Below are 23,140 nucleotides of genomic sequence, written 5' to 3'. Positions count from 1 at the left end.
GGAGGCTGGATTCCCTCAGTACAACTGGTCTTGTTATTAAAGACTGAGGCAAAGAAGGCATTAAGCACCTCAGCCTTCTCCTCATCACTTGTTACCCTGTTTCCTCCTGCATCTAGCAGGGGATGGAGGCTCTCCCTGGTCTTTCTTTTGCTGTTGATGTACTTATAGAAACATTTCTTGTTATCCTTGACTACTGAAGCCAGATTAATTTCCAGCTGGGCTTTAGACCTCCTGATTTCCACCCTGCATAGCCTCACAGCCTCTTTGTAATCACTGTGAGTGGCTAGCCCCTTCTTCCAAAAGCGGTAAACTCTCCTTTTCTCCCTGAGTTCCAGCCAAAGCTCCCTGTTCAGCCAGGGTGGCCCTCTCTGGCGCCGGCTTCTCTTACAGCACCTGGGCACCGCCTGCTCCTGAGCCATTAACACTTCCTTCTTAAAGAGTGCCCAGCCTTCCTGGACCCCTATACCCTTCAGGACTGTCTCCCAAGGGATCCTGTCAAGCAGTTGCCTAGACAAGTCAAAGTCAGCCCTTGGGAAGTCCAAGATGTCAGTTCTGCTGCCCCCTCTCCTGGCCTCTCTAAGAATAGAGAACTCTATTATTTCATGATCACTGTGTCCTAGTCGGCCTCCAACCACCACATCCTCCACCAGTCCTTCTCTGTTTACTTAGATGAAGACAGTGTTGTCTTTATCTGTGAATGTAGGCTTTTCCCTTCCTGAAACTATCACAAACAGGTGATAACTGCTAACACTTACGTTTCAGAAAATTTTGCAAGTTTACCTATTTTGAAAGCAACCAGAGAGTCCTGAAGATGCATAAAGCATGACTTGAGTATAAGTCACTGAGAGAAAGCAGTTTTACCAGAACACTTGGAATGAAAAACAAAACAAAAAACCCCCCAAAACCGAATTTTCCCCCTCCCCAATCCCTATGCTTTCTGCACTTCAATCTGCAAATTAGTGGTAATTCACGTGTCAGAAGACAACTCTCCAACATTAAATACGGCAACAACATTAAATAAGGCAGAAATTGGGAAATTGTATGACTGCACAGCAGAAAAATTACTGGTGTATTAAAACTCTAAAATTTAATGAAACATTTAAGTTACAGTTGTGAAAGGTGAACAAAATAAACTACCCAAACACGTTAAAGTAAAATTTAACATTCAGAAGATAAGTTTGCACATTAATACCAATTAAGACCAAAGGAAACAAGGATGGAAAAATGTTGCTGTAGTCAAGACAACAAGAAAAGCATCACCACAAGGATTTTGTTGCAAATGAAACAATGGACCAAATACTAGAGATTAAATCCTTTCCCTGTTTATTTAAAAAAGTCTGTTTTAAAAATACATTCAAGAGGCTCATACTGAAAAATATACTGCACTGGAAAAATAGAGTCAAGCTCAAGATCTTAACAGCTAAGAATAAAAGGTCAAAAGCAAAGTTGTAACTACAGTTACCTTTAGATAACACTACATGCTTTTGTATTAATTTTATTCTGGCCATCTGACTGTTTTGGTAACAGAAAGAAAACTAAGTATAGAATTCTAAAATTGCAGTCACCGAGTGCACTATTTTAGCAGTCTCCTTCAAAATTAAAAGATGTTTTTATAATGATTTCTTGCTTTCAAAGGTTTAAAAATAAAGGTTTCCAACCTTCAGAATGTAACTTAAAAACCTTTCATTTATTTAAAAAACAGGGTTTCTAGAGGAAAATACTCACTCCATAACACTGTACTCATCTCAAGTCAAATTGTAGTCAGCTCTGGATTCAACAATTTCTAATCAGCTTGAGCTTTTTAGCATTAGAAATATTTTAGGACAGCTATATTTTTGAAATATATTTGCTTCAAGCTCAGCAGACATAAATCTCTCTTGCATCTTTAGGCTAAACTGGCCCTCTACAAGATGGAGGCTGTATAGTTTTGTGAAGTAGCAGAACTGTCACTAATCATATTTGTGTTTTGCTGTCAAGTAAAATGTGATTCTCAAGCTAGTGGAGTGAGGAGGCTGGAGAGGGAAGAGCAGCAAGCTGGATTACAACAGTACTTAAACTACTTGTAAAACACTCATTGCTTTTAGCCACTGACAGAGATCCTGTTCTTATGACAAACCTGCACAGCACAGAGCCTGCAGAGTGAATCTGCTGATATACAAAGGACAAACTTGATGCTGCACCTTTCAATTCTTCTAGCTTTAAAACCCTCCCAGCTAGAACACACACAAACAGCTGCCCAATTTCACATAACTTTCCCCTCTAATCTCTTAAAGAAGATATTCTGAACTTTATCATCTCCCAATATTTACTTCCTTTTCAGAGCAGCATAAGCATCTATCCAAGAAAACCAAGAGTACAGAGATCAACATTATTCTCCTCCTACAACAATTTATCAGAGAACAGTGTTTTTTTTGCTCAGGCCCATAGTTATAGAAGAGACTTTTACAGAGCCACGTTTAGCCACTAAAACAAGGTAAACCCCAAACAACACAAAAGAAGCCCTACAACTGAAGTGGAATAAATAGTGTTAGCAAAGGTCTGAATACAGTGGACTGCTGTCTTTAAATTCTTGTGCAGGGTGTAGGCGTCAAGGTGTTGGTTGTGGGGGGCTGCAGGAGTGGGCTCTGTGGGAGGAGGCCAGGGGCTGCCCATGTCAGACACAGCTGGTTCCAGACAGCTCCGGAACAGACCCACCACAGGACACAGCTAAGCCCATCTGTCACATGTGTGGCACCTCTGTGAAAATGTATTTAAGAGCAAAAAAAACCACCCAGGGAGAGAGGAGGGGGAACAGAAAGTGAGAAACAGAGGGAATACCAAGGAGGAGTTCTAGAGCAGAGAACATATCCACACTACAGTCCATGGAGGACCCCCACACTGGAGCAGAGGGACATTTCCTGAAGGAACCATGTTCCATGGAGGACCCCCCACTGGAGCAGATTTTTCCCAGAGGACTGCAGCCCTGGAAAGGACCCATGCTGGAGCAGGGGAAAAGTGTGAGGGGGAAGGAGTGGCAGAGACTAAATCTTTTGGACTGACCTCCAACCACCCATTCCCTGCCCCACACTGCTTGGGGCTAGACAAGCAGGGGGTAGAGAGGCTTGCAGTGAAAGAGTGAAGTTGAGACTGGGAAATGGGGGAAGAAAGCCATTTCAGTGTTTGTCTTTTTGTTTCCCACTAACTGTACCTATTCTAATCATCAACAAATTGATTTTCCCCAAGTCGAGACTGTTCTGCCATGACAAGAACTGGTAAGCAATCTCCCTGGCTTTCTCTTGACCCATGAGCTTTCTCATCCTATTTTTTCCCCCTGGTCCTGCTGGATGGGGTGGTAAGTGAGCAGCTGGGTGGGCATTTGGCTATTAGCCAAGACTAACCCACTATGATTCCATATTATTTAATTCAATCGAAATCTCCTCTTCTAAAAGGCTAGCAATTAGAGGAATCCAAATAAAAAAGGTTATTTTATATTAGAATTACAGTACTTCACCATGAGTGTGCTGTAAAGTCCAGAAAATTTCACTGACAAGCGTGACAAAGTTGCAGGTCTACCAAAGCAGAGAAACTTAAAATCTCCAAGTTTTTAGAAGCTTTTGCTATTTTAATTTCTGGGAAACCAAGTCCAAATAAGCTTGTGACCCCCTTTAAAATGTATTTACTCATGCTGTATGAGGTGATATGTTGCTGTATGAGGTATCAGTCACAGGAGACTCAAAGTGAAATTTAGGTTTGAATTTGTTAACTGCTTGCAGCTAAAATCAAGTGCTTTAAAGTTAGTCCACAGAAGAAAAACATGACGAATAACTAATCTAAACCAATTCAAATTCTATATTAACATATTATTCTGTAAATAGCATATACTAACATACTGACAAGAAAAAATTCACTTCATCCATGCTTTAAGCAAAGTCTGATCAGCAAGAGTGAACTGCATTTGCTCAGCCCAGAGAAGAGAAGGCTTTTGTGGGGGGACTTAATAATAGCCTTCCAATACCTCCGAGCAGGTCATCAAGAAATTGAGCCAGGCTCTTCGCAGCAGTCTATAGTAGGAAGATGAAAAACAATAGGCAGATACTGGAATAAGAGCTACTCCAACTGGATATAATAAAAAACTTTTTCACTATAACAGTTGAGCAGCAGAACAGGCTGCCCAGAAAGGCTGTGCCATCTCCAGCCTTGGAGACTTAAAACCAGACTTGATAAAGCCTTGAGCGACCTGGTCTGATCTCAAACTGTACTTCCTTTAAGCAGGTTGGACTAGAGACCTCTTGAGGTCTCTTCCAACCTGAATTACCCTATGATCCTATGAACAAGCTTCAAGTCTTGGGTCTACTATAATTCCTCCAACCACCTAGATGAAGCAATAATAAATTAAGTGTTGACAGAAGTCACAATATAGTTAGATAGGACCAGGCCTCTGACATACAGACAAAGAAGAGCCAGGAGACAGGGGCAAGAATTCAAACGTGGATGTATTCTGTCTGAATGACTTAATTCTTTGAATTGTGTACCACTAACACATATGGAGTAAGATTTGAAGTGTGATATACACCATATGGAAACACATTAAAAATGAGACTGTACAGGACACCAGCCAGTGATAGCAGGATTCTAGAAATCAAAGCCTGAAGTACAACCCTAGCCATGCTTCTATAGTACATCTCATCTGAAGAGAGAAGATACTGCTCCTTTCGAGTTGCTATACTGGTTGAGCAGGCTTATCATGAACTATCATTGCCATAATAACAACAGATATTATGACAACACAGACCCCTAAAAAATTAACCAATTGGTATACAGCATGACTTAAATTAATCTCTTCAATCTCCTAAAGTGAAATAATTGTATCTTAGACCTTTAATGTTAGAACTGGTTGTTATCCTCAGTACTGTCACTATCTCTTATCACAATTAAAACATTTCAGAGATTTGCACATCATTTTGCAAGCATGGATAATTAGGTGTCTTTTAGAGGGCTGCAAGCAATACACTTAGTACTACAGAATACTATCAGATTCTTTATAGATATTAAAAAAAATATAGGAATACTACCTGAACAAGGGCTGGGAAAAGAAAAAATATGATGAATAATATTACTGCATCACCAACAGTCAGGATGAGTTTTTAACATTTTATAGGAGTAATAAATAATGAAAGCACCTAAAATTAATAAATGCTGTACATAAAATTAAAAGCAATACCTGGAATAAAAAAAAGTTAAAACCAGCTAATTTGAAATTTCAGTTTAAAGCTAGAGAAACATTTTTTTCAACAAAAGTAAAAAGGAAAGTGATCTTACCTTATCTAGTCTTTTTTGCCAGCTTTCTTCACGTTTTACCATGAGTTCAATACAATGGGAGAGTGTAGCAAGGATTCCAGCAGTAGTTGCCTTGAAAGTTATAGCTTCTCCTTTAAAGTCTATGCCATTAATTCCTTTGGGTGTCACATGTGGAAACACTAAGAACAAACATGAATCATTCACTGATAGCTGCCTTTAACTCAAACAAGTTTTTTACATGTATGCTTTATATTACAGCTGTTTGAAGAAAACAGACTGGCTAGAAAGTTAATTTAAAAATAAAAATCAGAAGTGCTAATAATTTTCAGCTATCCACAGGATAAGGAAAGAGATTCAAAAGGAGGAATGCATCCCTTAAGCTTCATCTTGCTATACTGTATTTCAAGTCTGCTTGTAATGCTGTATTACTCTGCACTCTACAAATCATGTGGGTGGAAGGAGTGGGAATACTTTGCAACAATAGCAGTTTGACAGCTTGAAGTGGGGCCTAATTAACACAAAGCAACCATAAAACATATCCAATACAGCACTAAGAAAGGAACAATTTCAAAATGCAATCAAACTCAAAAGGTAACATTTCAAGGTTGCTTTAAGCAGGTAACTATAGATTTAAAAACCTCAACATAAAAAGGTATCAAATGTGTTGAATTATCCAAGTACTGTGGGATTTTGCAGTTCCAACAACTACTTCATGCTGTCAACCAGGCCATCTGTTGCTAAGGCTATTTAAACAAGTCACTTAATGTGTGACAAAAAAGTACCTATTCTATGTCAAACTTGTATGTAGGTTGACAGAATAACAAATCAAACACTACACACTGATGTCAGAAAATATTAGAAAGCAGAAGTAACACCCATGTTGAAGCTGACTGAGCCCAGCAAGTTAAAGTAACTCCTGCTATGCCATGGGGCAAGCTAATGACTTATCACCCAGTTGGATATTGCTTTCTTTTCCCTGTCTGTCAGTTTGTCAATGTGCCACTGTTATGGTTTAAAGAACACAAATAAATATTTGTGTAAGTTTATCCAATATCTGTCTGCAAGGGTGTCCTGGTTTAGCCAGGATAGGGTTAAGTTTCCCCAGCAGTGGGGGGAAGCTCTAGCCGGGTTATTCAGATACCATGCGGACGTCACATCCTGGCACGGGAGCGCGGGGCGCGTGGTTTTGTACATCTGCTCCTCTCACTCCTGTATTGGTAGATATACTTTGCTCTGTTCATTGTTATCACTGCTATTCTTATTGTTGCTGTTTGTTGTGTTGCTGTTGCTCTGTTGTATTAAACCTCTCCTTATCTCAGCCCCGGGGCTTTGTATTTCACTCCCTTTGTGGGGGAGGGGCAGCGGCCGCGTGGTCTCAGACCCCGGCAGGGGCTAAACCATTACAAAGGGTAAAGCATAGCTTTCTAGCAGCTCAGTTCTTGTAGGGAAAAGACATGCAATTGCTGTTCTCTAATGGTAGAGCACAATATCTACACTTAAGGAACAGAAAGCAAGCACCACATGGTCTTAAGCAGTGGTTTAAGTCTCCAGAGGTTTTATATGCCCTCCTTTCAGAAGGAATCAAACTTTTTCAAACAGATGTTTACACACCGCAGACTACTTCAAATACCTTAATAAGCATACATACTATGGTAGAACACAGCTTATTTTTTTGTTTCATGTTAATCAAGAATGCTCCCTAAAAGGTAAAGATGATGGGAGCAAAAGAAAGAAAGATCAATCTGTTTCAGAAGCAATAATGAACTCTCCCTCCCCCTACCAGCTGCAGAGGGAACACAGAAGAGGCTAAGACTGAAAGTGGTATAATCTGGCAAGGAGGCGATGCAGTGGATTCACTGAACAATGAAAATTAGACAACAAGAGCTTTTACCAATAACACACTTCACTAATGAAAAAAATACAGTTTATACTAATAGTATGTCCTGCTAGCATAGACCATGTTCATGTGCAGGTTTACCAGGCACAGCTATGCTGCTTATAGATGTGATTTTTCTCTGAAATATGCAACATGCTAGACACACTGAAGAAATTACCACTGGCTGCAACAGTATAAAATAATTTCAGAAATCTATGGTAGATTGTAAGGGAGATGCAGCAATGTAGCCTCGTTTCCTGGAAAAAAGCCAGCTTTTGTTCCTGGATATCTTTAGGTCTCAGCTACAACTCATTAATACTTCCATAACATTTCAGTCATCATATATTTTAAGTCATTCTTTAATGATTAGTCTCAAAGCAGCAGTGATACATACAGAGCTTGCAGTTTCAAAGTCAGTGTCCATAGTTCCTTTCAGCCATAATTCTGGACAAAACCAAACTTGTTTCAGAAAGGTACAAGGCCTATTTCTTTGAAGAGAAGATGACTCAAGATATTCCTTACTGTGGATGGGAGTATTTTGATTCACTCCTAATCAGAGGAGATATTTGTCTTCACAGAACATATCAGAAGACAGCCTCAAGCCCCATCTCTGCAACAGCTGAACTTCAGCTCATTAGAAGTACTTGTCAGGATATTTTTTTTTCTATTTGGAGAGCCTGAACATCTTTCCTATTCCTTTTTTACACGTGTTTTTCATGTCAGCTACAAGACTGAGTGTTTCAAAATGAAATCTTGCATCAGGAGATCTGCAGGTTCAAGTTAAAGGCTAATAGGAAAGTGTTCTTTATCATTTCAACTGCTCTTCTAGCCTGGTAATCAAACTGTATGTAGCCAATTGAAAGAAGCAGCAGTATGATTTTTCTTCTACTTTAACTTCAATTTCAAGATCTTCCAAGTGGTTCCTTTTTAATTATCCCGTCTTTTAAGCATTTTGCTTTATTTGTGAACTGCTTTCTCTTGCCTTTCTTATAATGCGTTTTTCATACCATGCTTTAGCCTTCTTCAATAGCTCTTCATCCCTTCTCTCCTATATACCTCTGTGTCTGTTAGGATAGATCAGTTTTCCCTTCTTGTTCCTAAGATGCTGTGGGAATATAACAGAAGATTGGTGAGGAGGATTGTAAACACGCTCAAGTGACTTGCAGCTGGGGTGTTGAAAACCACATATATCATACTAATTGTTGTTTAGTCTTGTGTACTTGATAAGTACAACATCTGTGTTTAGATAACACAGGCCTGTGAGACTCAAGAGGCACCTTATTGAACATCCTTGAGATTCCTGCCCTGCTGTGGGAAAGATCAAAGCACAGTGGAAAAGTACGCCTGCGAAAATCCCTGATATACAGGGAAAAGCAGCAAGTTCAAAATCTCTCTCTCTCTAGCAAGGACTGAGATCCACAGTGCCTGCATTCCCACTTGTGTGCCTCTGCCTGGGTCTTCAGAGACCCCCCCTAGTTCGTGAGGTAACAAGAATAAATTTCCTCTTTGCATTTCATCTGTGGTTTTGTGGTTGTTCTTGCATCCTGCCTGTGTCAGCCCACACATTTTGGTGTAGTTGGCAGGATCCAGGAACAGCCATGCTATGGCTAAAAAAGAAGTCAGGGACTGGGGAGGCCACGATGGTGACTCCCCTTATTCTGGGATGGCCCAGTACTGAGGACCGGACCCCCGTGGCTGCTTTCCTGGCTAAACTGGCTCCGCCAGAAGCATGGCCTGAAATAGATGATGCGGCAGTGGTTACCCCCCCAGACAACTGAGACGGCTACGCGCGGGTTGCCATGGAAAGTGGCATCGGATTCTTCTCACAAATTAGTGGGGAGATTGGGATGGTTGTTAGCTACCGGTCTTAGAGCTCTTCACCATGAAGTTGTTGCATTATGGAGTAAAATAAGAGAATTGGAAATGGAAGTCAGGACTTCATGAGATGCAAAGGCAATCATGCAAGAAGTAATTACTGTTCAAGCAGAGCTGTGCTATGGGCTGCAAGATAACGTAGAGCAGTTGGTAGCATGCATCACTAATAAACAAAGGGACAAATATGGAAAAATTAAGGTTTTGATTTCCCAAGTTCATGCTCTCACCACAAAATGGTCATGGGATCCCAAGGAATGGAATGGAAATATTTAAGATTGAATCCTCGGACTCTGATGTGGGAGAGAGGCAAGTCGACATCGGCCTGTCAGCCCTGTGCAGCCCCTGAGAAGCAGCAAGGCTTTGATGAGAAACAGGCCTTGGGAAAAAGATCAGAAACTGCCGAGTTGTGCCAAGGTGGCAGGGAAAAACAACGGCCAGCTGCAACACTGAGCTGTGGGAAAGCGCTGAGCTGTGAGAAATTACCGCTGCGTGAACAGCAGCATTTAACCAACAGAATGTAACCTTTAGGGGTGTGATAAGGCATGAAGAGTATATAAACCGCTTAGGGTGAGATTAATAAACGGCTTTGCTTGATAACTCTCATAGAGTTGTGCAAGTCCATTATTCTCCCGCACTCTGAGACTGAGTTTGAATTTGGTCCGGACTTAAAAGACAGGGAGGTGGTGGAAGCACGACCCCTCATACAAATGATGGGGCAGCAGGAACAAGAGGATGAGGGAGTGCAGATCACGCATACTTACACTCCAAAAGAGTTAAAGGAATTTTTAGACAACTATCAGCAAAAAGAGCAAGGAAGGCATACTGGCATGGATTTTGTGAGCTTGGGACAGGGAAGCTGCATCTATTAATTTATTAGCAGGTGAAAAAGATTTATTAAGCCCTATAGCCAATGCTGATCAGATACAACGAGGATATGCTCAGTTGCAAAATATCAGAGGTCCTGATGGGCGAGACATTATTACACCTACATTATATATCAATGGTTTTGTGCAGCAGTTTTAACAGCATATGCAGAACCTGCCAAATTAGTGTCATCCCTTGGGAACTGGTGTACAATGGAAGAAGGTATTAATTTGGTGTGGCAGATGGGGATGGCTCATGCATTGGTTGCAGGATCCAATCCGGACAGGGTAGCAGTAACAAGAAGTATTGACATGCAGCTTTTGAGAGAAGTGCCTACCCCACTAAAACCATTAACTATACCAGCAGTGACAAATGCTATAGGTAATGTAGGTGCCCTAGCAGATACCTTGAGGGAAACCGGGGCTGTGATTTCAGGGCCATCTGTTCGGGTGATGAATAAAGGAAAGTCGGTAAAACTGAAAGGAGCCACGGCATGGGTGACGAGGAAACAAATGTGGAATGATCTTGTACGAGCCAGTATCCCACGATCAGAAATAGATGGGATCATGACATCGGAAATGTTTCACCGATGGCAAAAGGTAGCGCCTACACAAAGAAGCTGACCACCCCTAGCCCCACCACTAACTCCACACCCACCCTTCACCCCACCTGCCACCTCAAGGCAAGACACTACCTGGCAAATGCCAAAACAGCAGAAATTAAGGTTTGGCAGGTCCCCCAAAATTGCCACCACTGTAGCCTCTTACCGTGAGGAGGACCGATGCCCTTATGCTCCTTTAACTATACAGTGGTTGTCCGCAGGGATTTTACATGTATTAGCTCTGGTGAATACGGGAGCTGAGATTACTGTATTACATAGTAATATTGGTAATAAAGAAGCCACATCACAGATCTGGGGATTGGGGAGGAATCCGACCCCTGCCCTCCAAGCCAAGGTTACCTTAACAGTAGGAAATGCCATGCCATTTACCGCGACAGTGTTAATTGCCCCAATTAAAGAATATATCTTGGGTTTTGCTGTGTTGGCAGGACAAACAGTTGAAACTTTAAATAGTCACTCCTGCTTCGGAACTTCTCAAGCAGGATTTGCTATTTGATTTATAAGTCTTGCATGGATTCCCAAAGTGGGATCCTGTTGTGCTGCCCGTGCCTGACAAAGTACTGTTTACCATTATATAGTGATGATCTATTGATTATGTCAGAGTCACAACAAGAAATTGAAGGAGCTGCCGAATCACTGAAAGCACAATTACAGGACTGAGGCTAGGCAATTAATCCAAAGAAAATACAGGGACCTAGTACTGCTGTACACACACCCATACCTATTCATGTGTGGGTTACTGATGATTCCGTTAGGGCCCATGCAGGGGTAGCTCAGGCAGCCACACACTGGAAATGGAAACATTTACAGCAACAATTTCTACCAGGAAAACCACATGTAACCACTCCACACACACCACTCTTCTAGGAACTATCATTTAAACATATGCCCACACTAGGGAAAACTCCTCCCCTTGGAGATATCCCTATATCTCCTGTGGAGTTGGATCCCCCTTATGACGAGTTAATAGAAGAGCACAAGAAAGATGCCTGGTTTACCGATGGAACACCAGAAGAACGTAGATATGAAGAAATGTTCTAAAGGTAAATTAAGCTGAAACTCCTACATCATTCTACAAAAATTAAGTTTGACAAAGACATCTTTTTCAAAATGAATCATGAAGTGAAATTAAATTCTCACTTAACATTTTTTAAAGAAGGCTTTTACAGTTTTCTGAAGTTTGTTCTGACTTAACAGTCCTCAAAAATGTAGACTTTTATATATAAAAATAGGGTTATTGGAACTGTGGACTTGCTTACAGGTGAGTGTTGCAAGCTTGCTTATCTTTGCTCATAAGAGGCAAGAAAGATTTATTCAAAACTTCAGAGTTACACACTCCTTAACCTCTGAAATCAGCACTACAATTAATCCTTAGCAGAGCAAGCACTTTATATAATTGAAAAAAATCTACTCATATGATCAATTCTCTGGAAGTATAGTGTGAAAGCTCCTTCCATTTCCTTTCCTCATAACAGTTCTGGCAATAATCTAGAAAGAGTACTTAAATACAGCAAGGAAACATGCAACACAGGGAACTAGAGCCAGTTAAAAAGAAAACAGAAGAGGCTTATTTTGCCCATATATTTTCCAGGTTCTTGAAGAAAGTGTCTACGTTTTTAAAAATGTTTTTGGCAAGTACTACCTTCTGGAGATTCCATCAGATTTAAAAATGTACCGACCGCTTCAAAGTTGTGTGAACTAAAGTCTAACAAATACTGAATTGTCAACAACTAGAGAATGTAAATACTGAAGTAATTTCAGTCAGGAAACAAGTATAAGAATGCAAACAGATTTTTAAATGCATACACAACTTCTGGCAGGCCAGAAGTATGAGATTTCTAAAACAGTAAGACTTGCACGAGTTCTTCATATTTACTGCATGGATGCAGTGAGCACAATGACTATAACCAGATCATTTAAGGTAAGACAAAAAAAAAAATCAGAATTCTGTTCATCATAATATTGGAATATACAGTTTAAAAAGTGCTAAAATGACAGTGAGTGAGAATCAGTAACAATGTTGACTTAACCATTACATAGCCAGAGAACTTAGAAAAAACAGAATGGGGCACACCTAACTGGAAAAGCGTTGTGCTTCATCAGACTGCTAAAGTACATAACACTTGCAAGAAAAACGGCAATCGCCTGTTACAAATCCCAGTTCCCAATATCCGAATGATGCAGCTGTTTCAACAGAATTTTGTAGTGGAAATGGCTTTGGACACAGAATAGGAAATTCCAATTTGACAGGCTTGCATTAATATTTGTGTGAATTAAGAATAACTCAGATAATCATGAAAAGCAGCTAAGGAATGATAATCTTAACACAAATAAGAACTTCCTGTCACATACATTCAAATAACTATTCTTGTAGTTTTCTACTCAGAAAAGAGCATAAATACCCATCTTGTATCAGGCTTATCATATCATTCATGAAATTTTTCAGTGAAAAAGTTGACACACTTACATTTTTCTTTACTGCTGTTACTGTTATGTAAAAAATCCCCATCAGAACGCATTGTAGGAAAATCATCTTCATCATCTTCTACCACTAAATGAAAGACAGAGAGAGAGAGAGAGAGAGGAGGGAGAATGGAAGGGGAGCAGGGAGAGCGTGGAGGGAGCAGGAAGAGGTTAATATTTAATATTAAAGTTAAGCAGATTTTTATGGGAACCCAACTTCTGAAATGAAAATAGCTAACACTGTTTATGCAGAAATATCTATGATTGATCCCATTACTAAAGAGCAAATTTAAGATACATATTTATTTATATGGTATCAAATGCTAGTAACTATTTCAAGAGAGATAAGAGTTTTCAATTACAGTTTTACCTTTATCCCTCTGGAGTTCATCTTTGGAAACTGCATCTGCACAGGCATCAAAGTATTTCTGTAAAGTATCAACTTGTCTACACAAGATGTCTCTAAAGGTTTCCATTTCTGCAAGCTTCTCACGTAAGCTATGGCCCTTCTGAAAATACAAGAGAAAAAAGGCTCAAATGCTTCTACGCACTCAGCAATAGTTCAATGCCAAACAAAAGAAAAAGAAAAAAAATTTCTGCAATTATGAAGAACAAATTCTTCAAGTACACTAAAGACATTTCAGATATCAGCAGCTATGAAATACTGTTAATGTTTAAACAACATAAGAATCTGTATAAAAGTGTTTCTTACTCATTTTGTCCACTAGTCTCAGTTTTTCCTCTTGACTGCATCTGCTACTTTAGAGCATTCAATAAAAGCTTATTAAAAACATGATCTCACATACTACCAGGTTTATTCCTATTTGCCTGAAAACAGTCAGTTCTAGGTTAAGATCTTTGTTCTAATCTTTACTCCCCCCTTTTTTGTGCTGCTCCTCTTCTGCTCTCCCAGAAGTACAGCCCACCAAAGTTCAAATGTTAAATATTTATATACATGAAACAAGGAAAGACATCATTTGTCAGTCAGTATTAATCAAATTTATTAACTCACAGAGTCAGTATTTCCTTTCATTTAGAAGCCCTGATATTCTCAGAAGGTTAGGAAAGGTTAACAAATTCTCCCACAGGTTTGATTTTCTTGCCGTTCGAAAATGACACCATAGTTTAAGAGGAACAACTGCATAGGGGCATGAAAAAGCTTCCTATACTATCTGTTCATCACATGTTGAATTACTAACACAATAAACCAGATTTAGGTTTTTTCCTATAATTGTGTGATTAAGTCTTCACACAGCTTATTTCATTTCCAGTTGTGTCATTTACACACCAATACTAAGAAAATGTTATTCACTAACCTTGAATGAAGAGGTGGATGTTGCAGAGTATCCACTTGCTCCAGAAACAAGAGACACCATGGAGCCATGGCGTCGTAAACTAGACTCTGATCCATAGCCAGATTCAGTCTAAAAACCAAACCACACACAAAACTAGAGTGCTGAGGCTTTTAACAAAAGAAGAAATCATAAAAGCAAGTTTAATGTCACTCCTCTAAAACCAGCCTATTCGTTTCTTGTCAGGAAGCAGTAGGAGCTTAGTAACTCAGATTGTGTCTACAAGTTTAAGATGTTGATGCAGCATCTGTAAAGTTACTATGAATCTATTTTTTGTTATCATAATGATCTGGGAAAAAGTAGTTACCTGCAACTTATTATGTGCCCCCAAGAGAGCAAGACAACATATATTTAAGGGTTCAAAAAAGGGGCAATGTTTCCATTATTTTGGTATATGTAATCCCTACCAAGCAATTTTCACACAGCATTCAAAAAACCTACCGAACTCTACAATTAATCAAGGGATTAACATGGTTCAGTTTGAAGACAATCAACAGCCTCAGTTAATTATTCCAATCATTCAAATACTGCCATTTCAGTTTTACAAAGCAACAAAATAAGTAGAGATCAGAAAAACCAGATAATTAGCGCTATCTTTTTTTTTTGCTTGCTCCAGACTTCTTTAGCAATATTCTTTATACTAGACTGAAATTAGTTTTTACAAAGAACAAACGTCTACATAAAACAAAGTAAGATACTGAAAGCAAGAGGGAAAATATGATAATAGTAACTAATTAAATAATGCAAAAAGTGATAAACATCTCTTGATTAAAATAATATTTTTAGATCTTTTTCGTGTTAAGTTCAACAAACGTCCTCAACAAGTGAAACTGATACTGAGGAACTGGAAGAAAAACATTTCCCTAAAGGTTAATGTAAAATAGCCTGTACATGGCAAAGGAGAAGAAAAACCCTGAAAGAGAACGTAAGATACTGTTGAAAAGTCTTATTCCCTAACTACTGTAACAATTAGTCTTTATATTATGAAATTGTATGAACTTTCTTAGGATATATAGTTTACATTGTATACTGTATAGTCATGGTTAAGTAAGCATGACTAAAGGACCCCAGCTCATTACAAGGAGGACAGTCCTCACCCTGAAGAATAAAGGATACCCCTGGACTATCAAGATAACACTGGCATCCCAGCCCCTCTAACACCTGTGTGAAACCCTCCCATTAACTGGGATCATAGACAAGTAACTGTAGCAGGACTGACTCCAGGGACATCTAGATCAAGAAAAAAAAAAGCATATGGATGATGATGCCATAGAATTACAGTTGCTTTGCAAAACAGTAGTATGCATCTGTTCAGTAGTGATTGGTCAAATCATGTTGTATCTGAACGCTTGAAAGATATAAGAACCATGCGTAAAAATCGCATTTGGGGTGCCCCAATTTGAATGGGACACCTCATGAGCATGAATAAAGAATTACGCTTGTAATTCTACTTTGCATCTTAGCCTCTCTGTCAGCACGGGCCAGTTGCAAAATTTTTGTAACAAAAGAAACGGATAGTTCAGAGTAATATCTGAAATACTATTAATAGATTAATTTGATCACGTAGACAGAGAATATTGTGAAGGATCTTTGATAGAAATAAGAAATTCTGCTGTGGCAGAGAAATTCAGATGGGGCAGGGAGAAGGGGAGACAGAACAAATGATATGGAACAAGCAAGAAGCAATGATGAAATTCTAGCTGTTGTACTTTTGTGGAAAAAATGAAAATGGCATAGGCTTTGGGAAGGCAGGAAAGTGCTGATAAATTAAGATGCTGTGGTGGTTTGACCTTGGCTAAATGCCAGGTACCCACCAAGTCGCTCTATCACTTCCCCCCCCCTTCCCCTTTTTTTTTCTCAACAGGGCAAAGAGGGGAAAGAAAATAAGATAGGAAAAAAAAACCAACCAACCCTTGTGGGTAAAACAAAAGCAGTTTTAATATAAGCAAAGCGAAGCAAAGGTCCGCGCGCGGAAGCAAAAAAAAGCAAACAGATTTATTCTCTCCTTCCCATGAACAGGCGATGTCGGGCCTTCTCAGGAAGCAGGGCTCCCATACGCGGAGGGGTTGCCTCGGAGGACCAAGGGTGACCCCACCCCCCCCCTTCCTCCTTTCTCCCAGCTTTATACTGAGCAGCCGTCAGATGGTCTGGAATATCCCTTTGGTCAGTTGGGGTCAGCTGTCCTGGTTGTGTCCCCTCCCAAGATCTTGCCCACCCCGTCCCACTGTGGGGGGGAAATGTCGGAAAGAGCCTTGGTGCTGTGTAAGCACCACTCAGCAGTAGCCACACCACCAGGGTGCTATCAACACCCTGCCAGCTCCCAGCATCAAACACAGCACCATGGGGGCTGCTACAGGGGAAAACCAATTCCGGCTCAGCCAGACCCGGTACAGATGCAAATGAACTTGGACTATTAAAAGCAAGGAGAAAGGACAAGAAGTTGAAGTTGGTTGAAACAATAGAATTTGGACAATACTGCAAGTGTGCAGGACAAAGTATGTATGTTTGGGCTACAAAGGAACAGTGGCAGAGAAACACAGTTTTGGAGAAATGAAGGTATGACTGAAAAGAAAAATGTGAGTTCCAGAGTTGTTAACATAATTCCTGAATGAGATTACCCAGCAAAAACAAGTAAGAAGGAACCAAGAGTCAGTTTGTATCTGGCTCATTTAAAGAATAAGGTAGAAGAAAACAAAGCATTGAGGAAACAGGAGAAACAGGATGAGTATCAAAAGTAGAAGCAAAATAGAAAAATGAATATGACCAAAAAAAAAATAAATGCAAGTGTAGTTAGAAAAAGGTACTCTAAGTCTTGGTGGAAGATGGTAAGTGATCACGAACTTAAAATCAATAAAAAAAGGCACTCATAAGTTCAAAAGATAAGACACATCTTAAAGTTCATTGCTTAAATTAGCAAAAAAGTAGAAATATTGTAACTTATCTGAAATAGCAAAAATTTCTAGATGTGTCTTGCCTTCTATCATTTCACTCTAACCTGGCATTAAAACTTCTATTTCTGCTATAAATCATGCATTTAAAGCTATTTTATATAGAGCAAGAGTCCTAGAAAAATAGCTACATAGGTGTAGCAACAGAAGCGCTAAAAGCTCAATTTTTAAAGAATTAGTTCTACTATTTGTTTTAAAGCATAGCTTTACAATATCTATTGGAATAGGCTTTTTATTAAAAACATTCACATTGGATACACAGGGCTCTCCTAGAATACTAGTTCAAGTGTTAAGCAGCATACCTGGCTTTGGTAACATATTTGGTATACTAGACCATGTTTTGAATTGCATTGCACTTGTGTTACAGTGCAAAGATTATACCTTAATTCACTGGATTTTAAGTATAACAAATCAAATAATGAAGCTTTGATTATTTTTTTTTTGCAAATACTCAAGTGCTTTTGGCTCTTTATATGGACTTTAAGACCTCCAAAGGCTTGACAGGTAAGAACAAAGCAGGTAAGGAAATAATTGTTCTTTTAAAAATCCTTTTAAAAATTTTAAGCATACAAATACTATAATTTAATTTTAGAAGTGTTTAATAAACATAAACCTCAAGAGAGCATTTTATGAGTCACACAACACCTCGCAGCATCCTAAAAAACATTTCTGTTTAGATTTCCTCTAAATGCAAATCTAAACCAAGCTTCACTGTTTTCCTGGTAACTTCAATGTTTACTTAATCATGCACTACAAATATTAAGATGACTTTGAATGTGCTTTTACTACAGTCAGTTTGACAGTGAGGACTCATTCTATTTTCTAAATTGTACACACTAGAAAGAAGGTAAAATTACATTTCAGTGGGATATGAATTAATGAACAGATCAGTTTTAAAATGTAGCCAAAATATCCATTGCATTGAAGTCAAAGCATTTTAACTAAGGACATCAAATGTTTTCCGATTTTCTCCTTTAAACGAGCAAGACATATCTATGCAAAACCTGGATTAAAGCTTAGAAAGTGACATTTCTGATTAAATCTTCAAATAGAGACATTCAATGTCACATCTTAATAGCACTACTCTAATACTTACAAGAATAGATGTAATCTTCAAAGTAGAAAAATCTCGTTACTTATATTCTGCATTTGAATTAAATTTTCTTCCGACATTACCCTTACAGTCAATGCTCAGTTAATTTAGTTCACAAAATAAAAGCTGAGGGGTGAAAGAAGAAAAAAGCTTTCTGTCCATATCAATATGTAAAGCTTGATTTTTAAAGGTACCTTTTCAGCAGTATGTTTATTTGACTGTCATTTATGCTTGTGATTAATAGTTCCACTAAACAGTTTATCCATGCTTCTGATTGTATACAAGACAGCTATATACAACTATCAGCTTGCAAACCCTACCAATAAAAATGTGCTACCTAAAAAGCATTTAGGCAGTTTTAGCTATTTGCAACCAAGGAGCAAATACAGCAGATTAAACAGCAGACCAAACAGCACACAACACGAATCCAAAGTGTGTGCATTTACAGATCACGTTCACAAAACTGTCTCAGACAATTATGGTTTAGTAGCCAAAGGGAAAAAAATTAAAATCACATCAAGAACACTTATTCGTCAGAAGAATCAGAAAACAAGTACTGCTTTATAACTGATGCAGGGACAAGTCATCCAGGTCACAGCAGGTACATGCAAGCAGCTTAACACAAACAATGAAAGCATGCATCATGCAAAGCCCCACCATTCTACCACCACAGAGAGCAGGTCACAACCGCATTTGTCTTGCAAAGCAGATTATCGTTAATTATTCACTGCAGAAATACTCAAGTATATTGAGAAGAGGAATGTTGACAAAAACTTCTGTTTACGCAATTCTTAATTTCCCAAGATAAAAATTGGAAAAACAGGTACAGTCCACGTGATAGAAGTCAACAGTCCCTGTTTGAAAAAAAAATAACTTGGAGAGGTTGTATCAATTCATAGCATCAAACACTAATGCTAAATTACCATGCTCAGTATATAGATGCAGTTCTTTGAAATTCCATTTACATATCTGTACTGGGTGTGGCTGAGCCGGAATTGGTTTTCCCCTGTAGCAGCCCCCATGGTGCTGTGTTTGATGCTGGGAGCTGGCAGGGTGTTGATAGCACCCTGGTGGTGTGGCTACTGCTGAGTGGTGCTTACACAGCACCAAGGCTCTTTCCGACATTTCCCCCCCACAGTGGGACGGGGTGGGCAAGATCTTGGGAGGGGACACAACCAGGACAGCTGACCCCAACTGACCAAAGGGATATTCCAGACCATCTGACGGCTGCTCAGTATAAAGCTGGGAGAAAGGAGGAAGGGGGTGGGGTCACCCTTGGTCCTCCGAGGCAACCCCTCCGCGTATGGGAGCCCTGCTTCCTGAGAAGGCCCGACATCGCCTGTTCATGGGAAGGAGAGAATAAATCTGTTTGCTTTTTTTTGCTTCCGCGCGCGGACCTTTGCTTCGCTTTGCTTATATTAAAACTGCTTTTGTTTTACCCACAAGGGTTGGTTGGTTTTTTTTTCCTATCTTATTTTCTTTCCCCTCTTTGCCCTGTTGAGAAAAAAAAAGGGGAAGGGGGGGGAAGTGATAGAGCGACTTGGTGGGTACCTGGCATTTAGCCAAGGTCAAACCACCACAGTCTATTTTGGCGCCCAACGTGGGGCGGGACAACGGCAGTTTTATATTAATTGTGCTATAGCTATAGCAGTTAGTAAGCGACAAGCTCTTGTGCTGGTCACGGGTTTGTTGATTGCTCTGCTTATCTTGATTTTGCTAAGCTCGGGAACATGCTGGAAGAAATTGGGAACATCATGAGTGGTTTTATTCTGCAGGCTCCCGAGGTACTTATTCACCCTTATGTTAGCTCTTTGATACTGTTCATTAATGCTGTTCGCCTGTTGTGGGCTGTGTGGAGCTCGGTAGGTTTTTGGTGTAAGAGAAGGCAAATTTTGGGTGAGCCAATACCAAAATGTGCCCTGAGGCGGCCTGTCCCTGGGTGGCAGGGGGAGTGGAAGGATTTGGGCAGATTCCTAGGACGGTTATCACCTCCTGTAGCCTGGGATCTTACCCCTGAACAGGCAAGCAACCCCGCAAAATTGACACAACACCTGATAGAAGGGTGCCTTGCCTATCCCAGTGAAAATCAGCAACTCCCAGCGCTGTACTGGGGCCTGGCCTGTGCTTATCGAGCTGCAGTTCAGTGCTCTCAAAGGACAAAGAGTAATTGAGATTCTTCTGAAAGCTGGGTTTGCCATAAAGAAAAGCAAGGTCAAGGGACCAGCACAGGAGATTCAGTTCTTGGGAATAAAATGGCAAGATGGACGCCGCCATGTGCCTATGGATGTCGTCAACAAGATAGCAACTATGTCTCCACCGACCAACAAGAAGGAAACACAAGCTTTCTTAGGACTTGTGGGATTTTGGAGGATGCACATTCCAGGTTACAGTCAGCTGGTGAGCCCTCTCTATCAAGTAACCCGAAAGAAGAACCATTTTGAGTGGGGTCTTGAGCAACAACAAGCCTTTGAGCACATCAAACAGGAGATAGCTCGGGCGGTAGCTCTTGGGCCTGTTCGGCCAGGACCAGCTGTGCAAAATGTACTTTACACATCAACTGGGGAGCATGGCCTCACATGGAGCCTCTGGCAGAAGATACCAGGTGAAACTCGGGGTCGACCATTAGGATTTTGGAGCCGGGGATATCGAGGATCAGAAGCCCACTACACTCCGACTGAAAAGGAGATTCTGGCAGCATATGAGGGGATTCGAGCCGCTTCCGAAGTTGTTGGTACAGAAGCACAGCTCCTCTTGGCACCGCGAGTGCCTGTGTTACATTGGATGTTCAAAGGAAACATCCCTTCTACGCACCATGCAGCCAGTGCTACCTGGAGTAAATGGGTGGCGTTAATCACGCAACGAGCTCGACTGGGAAAACCCAACCGTCCAGGGATCCTGGAAGAGATCCTGGACTGGCCAGAAGGTAGAGATTTTGGAGCACTGCCTGAGGAGGTGGCTCGTGCCCAAGAGGCACCGCCATATAACGAGTTACCAGAAGATGAAAGGCGGTATGCTCTGTTTACTGATGGATCCTGTCGTGTGGTAGGAAACCATCGGAAGTGGAAAGCTGCTGTGTGGCGTCCCACAAGACAAGTCATTGAGGCCACTGAAGGAGAGGGCGAGTCAAGTCAGTTTGCAGAAGTAAAAGCGATCCAACTAGCCCTAAAGATTGCTGAACGAGAAAAGTGGCCAGTACTGTATCTCTACACTGACTCCTGGATGGTGGCTAACGCCCTGTGGGGGTGGCTACAGGAGTGGAAGAAGACCAATTGGCAGCGCAGAGGTAAACCCATCTGGGCTGCTGCACTGTGGCAGGACATCGCTGCCCGAGTGGAAAACGTGGCTCTAAAGGTACGTCATGTAGATGCCCACGTGCCCAAAAGCCGTGCCACCAAAGAACATCAGAACAACGAGCAAGTAGACAAGGCTGCCAAAATGGAAGTAGCTCGGCTGGACCTGGACTGGGAGCGCAAGGGTGAGCTATTTGTAGCTCGATGGGCCCATGAAACATCCGGGCATCTCGGGAGAGATGCAACGTACAGATGGGCTCGTGATCGAGGGGTGGACCTGACCATGGAGGCCATCTCACAGGTCACTCGTGAATGCGAAACATGTGCTGCAATCAAGCGAGCCACACGAGTAAAGTCTCCCTGGAACAGAGGGCGATGGCTGAGTTTTCGATATGGCGAGGCCTGGCAAATTGACTATATTGGACCATTGCCACGAACACGCCAAGGCAAGCGCTACATACTCACCATGGTGGAAGCAACTACTGGTTGGCTCGAGACGTACCCTGTAAATCATGCCACTGCCCGAAATACCATCTTAGGTCTTGAAAGGCAAATTTTATGGCGACATGGTACTCCTGAAAGAATCGAATCAGACAATGGGACCCATTTTCGAAATAATCTCATAAACTCCTGGGCAAAGAAACACGGCATTGAGTGGGTGTATCACATCCCTTATTATCCACACGTGTCTGGAAAGATTGAAAGATACAATGGACTGTTGAAGACTATGTTGAGAGCATTGGACAATGGGGGATGGAAGCACTGGGATATAAATTTAGCAGAAGCCACTTGGCTAATTAACACCAGAGGATCTGTTAACCGTCCTGGTCCTGCCCAAACCAAACCCCTTCATACGGTGGGAGGAGATAAGGTCCCTGTAGTACCCACAGGGCAATGGCTGGGGAAGGCAGTGTGGATTGCTCCTCCCTTGGGAAAAGGCAAGCCCACTCGTGGGATTGTTTTTGCTCAGGGACCTGGATGTACTTGGTGGGTAATGCGGGAGGATGGGGCTACTCAGTGTGTGCCTCCAGGAGATTTAACCTTGGGGGGAAAATAACCTGTGGGCTGAGTTGTATGTTGCAGGAAGTGATGGAGGAAGTAGGAACGACGAAGAGTGAACCAGATACGTGCGATGATGACCCAAACCTAGCCGGTGCTGGAGTCCAACAGTCAAACATACTGCTCCTGTCCTGAACATCCATCTTGACAGATGGGAGCCAAGTCACTGAACATCTGGAGGAGTGAAGAAAGCTTACGGAATGGATAAATGAGTGTTATGTGGGACCTGGGTGTGACGTAAATGGTATGGAATAAGGGGTGGAGACTGTACCGGGTCTGGCTGAGCCGGAATTGGTTTTCCCCTGTAGCAGCCCCCATGGTGCTGTGTTTGATGTTGGGAGCTGGCAGGGTGTTGATAGCACCCTGGTGGTGTGGCTACTGCTGAGTGGTGCTTACACAGCACCAAGGCTCTTTCCGACAT

The 23,140-nt window shown here is 41.0% G+C and overlaps 1 protein-coding gene across 14 annotated transcripts in view; it reads right to left on the bottom strand.

Moving 5' to 3' along the window:
- LOC141918929 (ceramide transfer protein-like) overlaps window positions 1-23,140 on the bottom strand; it is a 67,954-nt gene that overhangs the window by 30,523 nt on the left and 14,291 nt on the right. For 11 of the 14 annotated variants that reach the window (XR_012621843.1, XM_074813881.1, XM_074813871.1 and 8 more), the window contains 4 exons: window positions 14,294-14,401; window positions 13,348-13,486; window positions 12,982-13,065; window positions 5,299-5,456 (listed from right to left, as the gene is read on the bottom strand). Coding sequence is in view for 13 of the 14 variants with exons in the window: in XM_074813871.1 (XP_074669972.1) it covers window positions 5,299-5,456; window positions 12,982-13,065; window positions 13,348-13,486; window positions 14,294-14,401 (489 nt within the window). In the remaining variant the exon portion in view is untranslated. Of the gene's footprint in view, window positions 1-5,298; window positions 5,457-12,981; window positions 13,066-13,347; window positions 13,487-14,293; window positions 14,402-18,373; window positions 19,239-22,125; window positions 22,236-23,140 lie in introns of those variants that run through there. The other 3 variants (XM_074813877.1, XM_074813882.1, XM_074813876.1) reach the window with 3 other exon arrangements.

Source organism: Strix aluco, unplaced genomic scaffold (assembly GCF_031877795.1).
Source record: "Strix aluco isolate bStrAlu1 unplaced genomic scaffold, bStrAlu1.hap1 HAP1_SCAFFOLD_49, whole genome shotgun sequence".
Classification (NCBI taxonomy): Eukaryota; Metazoa; Chordata; class Aves; order Strigiformes; family Strigidae; genus Strix; species Strix aluco.
This window is presented reverse-complemented; position numbering and strand designations above follow the sequence as displayed.